General features: G+C 43.2%; 1 protein-coding gene across 2 annotated transcripts in view; it reads left to right on the plus strand.

The window, feature by feature from the left end:
- The window catches only part of WDR20 (WD repeat domain 20), a 263,372-nt gene that overhangs the window by 192,637 nt on the left and 58,392 nt on the right, over positions 1-12,343 (plus strand). Inside the window, exon 3 of one of the 2 annotated variants that reach the window (XM_086937827.1) lies at positions 8,012-9,292. In XM_086937827.1, coding sequence (XP_086793953.1) covers positions 8,012-9,292 — 1,281 coding nt within the window. Of the gene's footprint in view, positions 1-8,011; positions 9,723-12,343 lie in introns of those variants that run through there. The other variant, XM_086937828.1, reaches the window with a different exon arrangement.

Here is a 12,343-nt window from a genome sequence, read left to right on the forward strand (position 1 = left end):
GGGTGAGATCAAAACAAGTTGTTACTATAAGGGATGACTTAACGGAATCCGACGAAGAGGAACAGCCTGAAGGAGAGCTTGTCCATGATGCTTCAGGGCAGGAATGGAATGAATACATTTTACCATCGGCTCCGTCACCTGTCCCTCTACCGTCTACCTCTCCTCCTCAAGACATCGGAAGCTTCCATGATATCATGGAAAAAGCGGCTAAGAGATTCGAGCTGGATGTGGAAGTTCAAGAGACGGATTGTTTCTTGTACGATTTCAAGGACGATAACAAGAGATCGCTTCGCTCAATTCCGATTATCCCTCATATCTGGGATGAGGGCCTAAAGATTTTGAGAACACCGGCGTCTATTGCGGTTTCAGTCCCTCGAATTGAAAAAAAGTACCGAGCGCCAGAGTCCGCAGCAGCCTGTCTCATAGGACACCCCAGACCGGAATCAGTCGTGACGCAGGCGGCGCAGAGAAATTCAAAAAACCCAGTGGCTACTTCCCTAGTGCCACCGGACAAGGAAGGAAGGAGAATGGATGGTGCAGGTAAGAGGTTTGCGGTCATGGCAGCCTCTACCATTAAAGCGGCAAATGCAATGGCCCTGATTAGCCGTTACAACAGGCAAATGTGGTCCGATCTTGCACCCATACTTTCCGCGCTACCGGAAGACAGAAAGGAGGAGGCGGCAGCCATCCTTAAAGATGGTGCTAAATCTGCTGCCGAATCTATCGACATCGCCATGGATGTCTCGTCTATGGCCTTCAGACAGATGGCTGGGGCGGTTTCGCTTAGCAGGCAAGGCTGGCTCAAAGCGACTTCGTTTCGACCAGAAGTGCAGGCGAAGATTGTCGATATGCCTTTTGATGGTGAAAATTTATTTGGCAAACATATCGACGAGGCGTTGCAAGGCATAAAGTCGGACACGGATACAGCTAGAGCGCTGGGATCCCTCCAACAGGGAAGGTTTCAGTCCTTTCGAAAGAGGGGAGCAAGAGGTCAATTTAATCAAAGACCCTCTTTTCAGTCCTATCGATATCAGCCGTATAATCAACAGGGATATCGACAGTATAATACCAACAACCAGTTCAGGTCCTCCAACTCCTCTTACCAGCAACAGTCCAGAGGTAAACCAAACACCAGGGGAAAAAATCAACAGTCTAACAGACGTCAATGATTTCAGGCCGGCGCTCCCCACACAACAGATCCCGGAAAACGACCACTATCTGTCTCAATACTTCACCAACTGGATGTCCATAACATCAGACAAATGGGTTCTAGATGTCATAAGCAGGGGTCATACTCTGGAATTTGTAGAAATACCACCGGATCATCCCCCAGTGCTCAGGCTCAACCAACATCGTCAAGAAATGCAGAAAGAAGTACTCTCACTTCTGCAAAAGGGAGCCATAGAAGAAGTGCCACAACATCTCAGAGGGAGGGGCTTCTATTCGCACTTCTTCCTCATCAAAAAGAAACAAACCCGGAAATGGAGACAGGTATTGGACTTGAGGGATCTCAATCAATACATAAAAAAGATACCCTTCAGAATGTTATCGTTGCAAGAGATCCTACTCATGATAAAGGAAAAAGACTACATGGCGTCCTTGGATCTCATGGATGCGTACTTCCATATTCCCATTCATCGGAAGCACAGGAAGTATTTAAGATTTGTTGTGGAGAGTCGCCACTTTCAGTTCAAAGTCCTGCCATTCGGACTCAAATCAGCCCCAAGGGTGTTCACCAAATGCATGGCCCCGGTGGCGGCCCACTTAAGACTGCAAGGGCATTACATTTACCCATATCTGGACGACTGGTTGGTGACAGGTCCATCTTTCAAGGGCGCAGCAAGATCTCTTCAGAGCTGCATCCGGCTGTTTCAGCGCTTGGGCCTGAGGACCAACTTAGAGAAATCCTTGCTGACTCCGGCCCAAGGCATCCAGTTCCTAGGGGCATGGATATGCACCAGAGCAGGGAAAGCCTATCCTTCCGAAGACCGAATGAGAAAGATCATGGGGCTAACGGCATCACTTCAAGCAAAAAGGTCCACTTCCGTGAGGATATACAAGTCTATGTTGGGGATGATATCATCCTGCATCCCATTGGTACCAAACTGTCGTCTTCGAATGAGGCCTTTGCAGGAACAACTGGACGAGCAGTGGGTCCAGGCCAGAGGAACCTTCGAGGATCGCATTACCATCACGAACCATATGAAGGTGGCCATGTCATGGTGGAAGATTCAAAAGAACTTGGACCAAGGCTTGAGCTTTATTCCTCGAGATCACGACTTCGTGATGACAACGGACGCTTCGCTGAAAGGATGGGGTCCGCATCTTCAGGAGCTGGAAATTCAGGGCCTTTGGTCAGATTGGGAAGCTCAGCTTCACATAAACATGTTGGAGCTCAAAGCGGTGTTCCTAGGGCTTCAAGCATTCCTTCCCAGAATACGCCAATCGTCAGTACTTATCCAAACGGACAGCACCACGACCATGTTTTACCTGCTAAAACAGGGTGGAACGAGATCCAAACAGCTGTCGACATTGGCGCAAAGAATCTGGAAATGGCTCATAACCAACGGCATTTCAATTCAGGTTTAGCATATACAGGGAGTCCTCAACACACGGGCGGACGCCCTGAGCCGCACTCCCAATGCGACGCACGAGTGGGAACTACACGACACTCAGATTCGCAACTTGTTTCAAAGGTGCGGCACTCCCACATTAGACTTGTTCGCAACAAAAAACAACTCAAAGTGCGTTCATTTTGCGTCCAGGTACCATCAACAAGGCTCCAAGGGAAATGCATTCCTCATGGACTGGACAGGAAGGTTTGCCTACGCGTTCCCTCCGTTCCCGTTGATACCGCGAATCCTGCGCAAGATGAGATTGGAACCGTGCCGGGTCATATTGATAGCACCAGCCTGGCCGAGACAGGCGTGGTTTTCAGACCTACTTCAATTATCAAGGGGCGACAAGATACAGCTCCCGACATTTCAAGACCTCATCTCCATGAAAGAAGGGCAGATTCTACATCCGGATCTGCAATCACTAAAATTGTCAGCATGGAACCTCATGAGCGGGAATTTAAAAATCTAGATATTTCGCAAGAATGCAGGCATATTCTTTCACAAACAAAGTGAATCCAGCAGGGGAGAGGGACAGGAGTGATCAACAGTGATTGGAACACTCAAAGTGTTGAAAAATACCCCTCACACACCAAAAGGCCCCTTGGTGTCATGCTTCATCATCGGGGTCTTCGCACCCCTCTATCGGGATGCGGCGTGCTGCGACCTACGACTACGCGGGAGCACTTGCAATGTTGGCTATGTGTGGTGTCCAGTGTGTGGGGTATATACAGAGTGAGTGGGGGGTGTGTAGTGAAAAAATATTAAAAAGTACCTGGCACTAGAGTGTGAAAGAAAAATTTATTCTGGGCTCTGGCTGGTACTGTTAAAAAGAAGTGCAGGTTGAGGTCTAAGTTGTATAATGAACAAGACCTCCAGGTTGAGGTCTAAGTTGTATAATGAACAAGACCTCTGGTGTGCATTGTTGTCGACATGTTTCGGAGACAAGCTCCTTCCTCAGGACGGGGGCACAACCTCCCCTCCCTACTCACGTCTATTTTTAAAAATTGTGTATTTACAAAAAAGTGAAAAAATAAATTTTAAGGCTAAGTGTGCCTACAGCGGTCTGCTACAAGCACAATGACCTGTAGAAAGACAAAAGAAAAATATTTACAACTAATGGTTACCCATGTAGCGGGTAGTTCAAACTGGTGCAGTCACCAGGAACCGTACCATATGCTTATTTTATAAGCTGTTAAAAAATGGACTCACAACACATACAACATATAACACACATAGTACTAGGATGTACTGTAAGAGGTTGTCCTACTTGTGAAGCTTTCTTGTGGGCTTCATGAGCATAGTCAGAACGCCGGGGTGTTGCTTCAATGGCTATCTGTAGTAGGTAATAATATAGCTGTAATCATTCAGTCTAACACACTTACGTTCGTGGAAGATTTTCTATAGGTCATATGTTCCGTATCATACTCACAAGCACAGGACTCCTTTGTCACCGTCTTACCCCGCACGCTGCTCCGCTGTTGTGGAGTTTAGGTGTGGTTCAGAGTATTTATACCTTCCCATCCTGATTGGTGCTCGTAAGGGTTGAATGAGGGTGTTACCTACCACTGAAAGTATGCCCATGTATGGAGCATCCGCTTTCTAACCAAACAGGGCTCATGTGTCTATTATGGCCGGTGACGGCCTGAAAATGGCGTTACATCAGGGATCCAATGTTGACGGCGCATGTGCAGTTGGGTTAACACATGTGTACATGCCTGACGGTAGTGAGTGTTTTTGGCGCATGCGTCGTGTCCAAAAAATCACACATTGTTGTTACTCAGAACTGTTGGTTCTTTATGATGATAATTGACTCCAGGGTACATCATCATTAAGTCCGTTCAGGTGGGTCCCCAATCTGAACATTCATTATACAACTTAGACCTCAACCTGCACTTCTTTTTAACAGTACCAGCCAGAGCCCAGAATAAATTTTTCTTTCACACTCTAGTGCCAGGTACTTTTTAATATTTTTTCACTACACACCCCCCACTCACTCTGTATATACCCCACACACTGGACACCACACATAGCCAACATTGCAAGTGCTCCCGCGTAGTCGTAGGTCGCAGCACGCCGCATCCCGATAGAGGGGTGCGAAGACCCCGATGATGAAGCATGACACCAAGGGGCCTTTTGGTGTGTGAGGGGTATTTTTCAACACTTTGAGTGTTCCAATCACTGTTGATCACTCCTGTCCCTCTCCCCTGCTGGATTCACTTTGTTTATGTAACTATCCCCGTGGAGCATGAATCCAACGATCAGCTCTACCTCCCTCTTTTGATTTTTACATATTCTTTCACAAGCCAGAGCTATATCAACAAACAAAACATATGCAGCGAAATGGACCCGTTTCTGCCACTGGTGCAACAGACAAAACTTGCATCCGTTTGAGGTACAACCTGAAGGTATCCTACCTTACCTGCTATCACTATCTCAGGCAGGTCTGTCGCATGCCTCGGTCAAAGTACACTTGGCAGCAATATCACGCTTCCGGCGGAAGCCAAATGAACCATCTCTCTGGTCCTCCAGAATAATAAAGGAATTTATCAAAGGACTTTTTAGAGTTTTCCCACCCATCCGACGCCCACCTGTGCCGTGGCACCTCAATACAGTCCTATCGCAGCTTATGAGGCCACCTTTCGAGCCTATACACAAAACAGACTTACAGTTCCTGTCATGGAAAACAGCCCTCCTGCTCGCCTTAACATCAGCAAGGAGGGTTAGCGAAATCCAGGCCTTTTCAGTGGAGGAACCCTTCTTACAATTTCGTCAGGACAGGGTTATATTAAGAACAAATCCTACCTTTATTCCCAAGGTGGCAACGTCTTTTCACCTCAATGAACCCATTATTTTGCCTACTTTTTTCAGCAATCCTTCATCGGAAGCAGAAAGAGCCTTACACTCTCGAGACATTTCTAGATGCCTAAAGTTCTACATTGAACGGACAAAAACGTTCCGCAAGTCCAAGCAATTATTCATTGCATTCGAAGGACAAAGGAAAGGTCTTCCTTTGTCAAGACTGAGTATCGCCAGATGGCTCTCCTCAGCTATCCTCAAATGTCATGAAAAAGCGGGAAAGCCGCTATGTTCTAAGGTGCATGCACATTCCACGAGGAAGATGGCAACTTCGATGGCCTTGTTCTCAGGAGTGGCGCTGCCAGACATCTGCAGAGCAGCAACGTGAAAGAGCGTGCATTCATTTACAAGACACTACTGTCTAGACACTGCGTGGAAGGAGGACACGGCAGTGGGACAAGCTGTTCTGAAACGTCTATTTCAGTAAGGTATGATCTAATGGCATGATGTATTTTCTATACAGTGCTTTGATTTATATTTAAACATGCATTTATCGTATTACTTATATATTGATATGTACTGTTATATCATTGCTTTGCGGCAGAGCTTCCTTATGAGTTCTGTCCTGGAAACGCTACAAATGTTGTGAGCACTGCTTACTACTCTGATACAAGCATGTGAATCTATGAAAGATGTAATACTGGAGAAGGAATTAGTTACTTACCTGTACACTATAGTTCTCCAGTATTATCTTTCATAGATTCACATGCGCCCGCCCGCCTCCCCGTTTCTCAGGCAGAACCTGTTTCTCGGTATTTATCCATGTCTCTCACTCGGGGACGGAAATCTGAGGCAGGAAGCTGCTGCTGGGGAGTGTGAGGGCAGGGCAGCAATGCTGATTGGCTGGCTTTTGGACCAAACAAAGAAATGGTCTGGTTACCAAATAATACAGCCCCTATGGGGATTTTCTATGCAGTTTTTCTTCTCTATGATACTGCTTGGTCATTCTGTTACCGTGAGACTCCCATCATGACGACGGGGAAGATACAAGCATGTGAATCTATGAAAGATAATACTGGAGAACTATAGTGTACAGGTAAGTAACTAATTCCTTCTCAATAATTCCTTCGTAGGTAACACTATCCTTTCATACAGGATTTGATTTTAAGCTCTTTTGAAACTGAACAAACCCTCTGCTGCCTGTCTAACTGCCTCCTTCGGTCTGTGCCTCCTCAGCTCCTTTCTTGCTCTGTTTCCCCTTCTCTGCCTGTTTTTTGCTCTGTTTTGCCTCTTCTGTTAGTTTTTCTGCCGTTTTGCTTTTTCTCATTATTTTGCCCTGTCGTTTTTTTCTGCCTTCTGTCTATTCTTTTCTGCTCGTATTTCTGCCCTCTGTTTAGCCTTTTCCACTCGCTTGTATTTCTGCCCCCTTTTTTGCCTTTTTCTGCAAGTTACTTCCCTCTTCCCGCCTTGTTCTCAAGACCTGGCTTCTCGACAGACTTCCCACCCCAGGGACTAGATACCCTCAGGGGAGGCATTGCTGTACTCTACAAATGCTGATTGAAGGCACTCGATGTATTCAGCTATTTAAACTAACCCAAAAGTAGGAGAATTTGGAAAATATTATAAAGGGCATTTTTGCATTCCCACGTGCTCTAACTTCACCTGATGGCAAACGACATTTGACACTTGAGGATTAAAAACTTCAGTAATGAGCCCATTTTCTAAGTTAAATCATAGTTTTCAGCAGAGTTTTTACACAAGTACTGCTTCCCTCATATTTGTTCTTCCGCCTTTAAAGTGTAGTTTACTAGCTACACTGCCACGCGGATATAGAGTTTTGTCTTGATATCACAAATGCATTAAAATGACGTTCAAAACCTTGGAGGCTTTGTAAAGGTTGTTCTCTGTGGCTGCAATGGTATAACCACCTAAGCAGATGCTTCTGTGATCTGGTAGAGTTCGTAGTACCGGGTTCCATGATAAAGGCTTCATACCAAAAACTGAGTTGCAAATTTCCAATCCTTTTAATTCTAGGTTGGTGGAATCTGAGGTCCGGAAAGGAAGCCATAGAGCTTACATTGTTTGCTACGGCGTCTCCTTCACAGTGATCAACGAGTGGACCCGTTGCAGAAAGTCCCAAGGGGTGAGAAAGCACCCCTAGAGCAGGAGAAGAGAAACAGTAGCAGACGTGGTTTAATTATATAATGTACTCGAGCAGTCTGTATTTTCCATCCACACTGTGCCCTAAAAAGGTGTTGAGATTTGGCATCGTACACGTCTTTAACACTAGGCATTTTGTCATCTCGTGTTTCATGGTAACAGAAAACTTTAGCTTTAGTCATATTGACGGTTCTACCCCTTCGCCTAACTTCTTTGATACCGAATTACCCTGTAATAATAATCAATTCCAGTACGTGAAGAAAAATAACATGAATTTCAGGAAGAAGCGAGAAGGTCTAATAATATTTCTAAATTGTGCCAGGACATGGCACATAACACGATGCCTACATAATGTTTTTTATTCCATAACCTAAGCAAAACTCAAGTTTATAAAAGGTTTCTAATTCCTGTTCTTTTGTTTTCTTTGTTTTTCACAGAGATTAATAGACAAATCCAGAGTGACCTGCGTGAAATGGGTGCCCGGTTCGGAAAGCCTTTTCCTTGTAGCTCATTCCAGTGGTAACATGTACTTGTACAATGTGGAACACACCTGTGGTACCACAGCCCCACACTACCAACTACTAAAACAAGGAGATAGCTTTGCAGTACATACTTGCAAGAGCAAATCTACACGAAATCCTCTGCTGAAATGGACAGTAGGAGAGGGAGCCCTGAATGAATTTGCTTTTTCTCCCGATGGCAAGTTCTTAGCATGTGTAAGTCAGGATGGGTTTCTTCGTGTGTTCAATTTTGATACAGTGGAGCTGCATGGGACAATGAAAAGCTACTTCGGAGGACTACTATGTGTATGTTGGAGCCCAGATGGGAAATACATTGTGACTGGTGGAGAGGATGACTTGGTAACAGTTTGGTGTTTTGTAGACTGTAGGGTGATAGCTAGAGGTCATGGACATAAATCTTGGGTAAGTGTTGTGGCATTTGACCCATATACCACTAGCGTAGAAGAGAGTGACCCTATGGAATTCAGCGGCAGTGATGAGGATTTCCAAGACCTCATTAATCTTGGCAGAGATCGAGCAAATAGTACGCAATCTAGATTATCGAAAAGAAACTCTACAGACAGTCGTCCAGTAAGTGTAACATATAGGTTTGGCTCCGTAGGCCAGGACACACAACTCTGTTTATGGGACCTTACAGAAGATATTCTTTTCCCTCACCAGCCTCTCTCCAGAACAAGAACACATACAAACGTCATGAATGCCACGAGCCCCCCAGCAGGAAACCTAGGAAATAACTCTGGAAGTAATGGAAACAACATTGTGACTTCAGGAAACTCCGTTCCACCACCTCTTCCTCGTTCAAATAGCCTTCCACATTCTGCAGTTTCTAGTGCTAGTAGCAAAAGCAGTGTGATGGAGTGTCCCATTGCTACTGGTGTCAGCAAATTTGCAACCCTTTCACTACATGATCGGAAAGAGCGACATCACGAAAAAGACCACAAGAGAAACCATAGCATGGGACATATATCGAGCAAGAGCAGTGACAAACTGAATCTAGTTACTAAAACCAAAACGGACCCAGCTAAAACTTTGGGAACTCCTCTGTGTCCCAGAATGGAAGATGTTCCTTTGTTAGAGCCTCTTATCTGTAAAAAGATAGCACATGAAAGGCTGACTGTGTTAATTTTTCTTGAAGACTGTATAGTCACTGCTTGTCAGGAGGGATTTATTTGCACATGGGCAAGGCCTGGTAAAGTGGTAAGTTTTAATCCTTAATGCTGCATCAAGAAATGAAACTTGAATAGCTAGTTTTCAGGAAAAAAAAAACAAATACTGAATGCGGATTATAGTGACATTTCGTTATGCTTAATGTAAAAATATATATATTTTTCTTGGAGCCATAACTTTGGATACTGCATGACCTATACTTTTGGAATCATTTGAAATTTTTCCTTGGTGTACAGTATGCTAACATATTATATTTTATATTTTACGTAGAGTGCCAACCAAAGAGAGAATTAATATATCATAAGCACTGTATGTCTAAAGTATCAATTGGGGTTGTATCGAAGCTGAAATTAGGAAAAAACGGAGTTTAATCTATCACAATGCTTCTTTTTGAAGTATTGCAATAGATACTGTGTGCTGCTAAATAAATTAAAAGTATCTTTAATGCGTTTTAAAAAAATGAAATCGTTGAAATCTGTGTTTAGGGTTTTTCGAGGTGCATAAATACTTTCTGGACATAACGAGAAACAGTAATTGCACTCACTAAAATTAGCTTACCAGAATATGAGCAACTTTGCATTACTGTTTGTTCCCTCATGCTTGCGTTATGTTCCTCTGGGCGTGTTAAGCAAATTTACTGTGTCTTCAGGAGCATGCATTTAAAAAATTTGGCCTATCAGAATTATTGCAGTTACCGACAGCCCAAAAGATAGAGGAAATCCAGGGAAGTGGTGTCAGGATGTGCACTCTCTTATATGTATTAGATCGATGATATATAAACCGTGCTTTCTTCTAACACTGGAGCAGAACAGGAGCAGGCTGGGGTCAGCCGGAACTCCATTTTATTTGCCTTACCGTTTTTCTAAATTCTTGGAGTATCCTTTTGCATGGGCAATAATGCTGAGAATTCACATATTTAGAAGCCTTTTATTTACTTTACTTGTGAACAGATTACTAACCTATTACATTCTTGAAAGGAAGGTCTGACTTATCTCCAGCCTTTAGTTTTTCAACATTCGTACTTAACATTTCCCACTTGTTCGCGTTAAATATTAGAAGTCAAATCTCCAGAAATTCGACCTGGCGACACGTTACAAACGTGTGAGCAGGGTACGGGTGTTTTGTTGATCAAATGCATTATTTTTACTGCTCCGTAATAATTAGTTTCACTCTTTGGAAGCCAGATTTGATTTTAATACCAACAATAGAATTGCTACTTTGCCAACGGTACTGTTGAGTGCCGAAAATAGGTCCTCTGTCTCTGCCCAGTCTGTGTACGCCGTGCAGTGGTTCTGCAGGTTTCCAGACTCTTCTATATGTGCCTATCGCTGAGCCTCCCCACCTTTAGTTGAAAATAGAATAAGGCAAATGTAATACCTAGTCTCTTGGCTTTGCCTTAAAGTCGCAGTGAGTGCCAACTGAGATGGCAATGTTGATAATTAGCCATCGATTTGAGACCAACAATTTATTTGGCAAAGCCACTGAACAGCTGTTGGATGACCAATTACTTTCAGTCCGAGCTGAACTGAGCTTAACCCCACAAATCTTGAGGTGGGGGCACTTTACCCCTGTGCCAAGCGTTTTTTTTTACTACCCATTAATCTGTTGATAACTAACCTTTTGAAGTTACTGATAGTTTTGTAGTTGCATTAAAACATATTTTTATAACAATGTAAATAATGTCCTCAAATCCACTTCAAGCATTCTGCATGAAACACCTTCAAAAACTGCACATGGATGAAGGAATCCTTCACTTGTTTTAATATAACCATGAATTGTTTTTCCTTAAACTGTTAACATTTTTATTGATGTGACTAAGTGTTTAGTAATTATGAAGCAAGCAATTCTGAAAAATATGCCACTGCATAAACTACTTGATGCTGGCAAAATTATTTCACTCATGTTTTTTTTTTATTATACCATCATTGCACTAGTAAGAAGTTGGTATGGCTATGCCTGGAGCATTTGGCAAAAACATGCTTTTGAAGCTCACTGCATTTCCACAAATGATGGAACTTACAAAGGAAGTACCTACGATTTGATAGGCTTTCGCTAATGTTGAGAACCTTCACCATAAGTCGTGGTAAAAATTCACGTTTAGAACTATTGCAAGAGTTATGCAAGTCCACCTAGTAAAGCCGTTTATATATTTTATTTGTGCTAGCTCCTCACTGCCATTGTAGGTTTCCTGCCTGACAGGGTTTCAGGTGTTCCAAGGCCGCCTTTGTGCATAAACGTGCTGTGCCATGCTTGGCACCAAGAAGCTGCATGCTCATTTTGATCTGTTGAATACCTTATCATGCGATACTTGGGGAATGAGGTGTACCCATCCGAACCTCCTGCACAAATCCGTATTGGAACACAACTTTTAATGCAGCGTGCCACATGCGAGTGCAGTGGGTAAGAAAAATAAGGTCCCCAGTAGGTTCTTACGTCAAACTTTTCTGAAAAATATTAGAGATTAGAACTTAACTTATAAAATCACTGTTTTACTTTTCATGTTTTTGGCTGAATTCTCTTGCTTTGGACTGTTGTGTAATTTCCTTGAATATTTTGAATAAATTAAAGTTTAGGAAAAGTAGCGCGTAGAGTGCTTGCAAATAACTACTAAAAGTAGCAGAGGTCACATTACAGAACGAATAAAAGCACATATTGGTCTAGGAAATAATAATATTTTTGGAGTGGAAATTAATTTAGCCTTCGCAGAAGTGAAACCCTCTTGTTTACTTTCAAACACAAACTTTTGTTTTAAATTTTTTTTTACTTGTATCCACTTACAGCTAAACTTTTCATTTTCAATTGGAATATTACATTTCTAATGAACCTCCTGCAAATATGCAAATCAAGTACCAGCCAAACAGAGGCTACTGGCAAGTAAACTAGGACTTCCTCGCTGCATTAGCAATTCATGAAATCCAGTTCTGGAAAACCAAACTTGAAGGTGTTGGTATTGAATGTTTTTAGAATGGAGCCCTGAGGTTGAATTTTATTGTGGTTTTCAACCTGAAATAATGTCGGGAAACAATATTCTGAAGCCTTATTAAGTGCTATTCAGCTCACAGATTACCATCATCTGAATTC

Source organism: Lissotriton vulgaris, chromosome 9 (genome assembly GCF_964263255.1).
Source record: "Lissotriton vulgaris chromosome 9, aLisVul1.2, whole genome shotgun sequence".
Lineage (NCBI taxonomy): Eukaryota > Metazoa > Chordata > Amphibia > Caudata > Salamandridae > Lissotriton > Lissotriton vulgaris.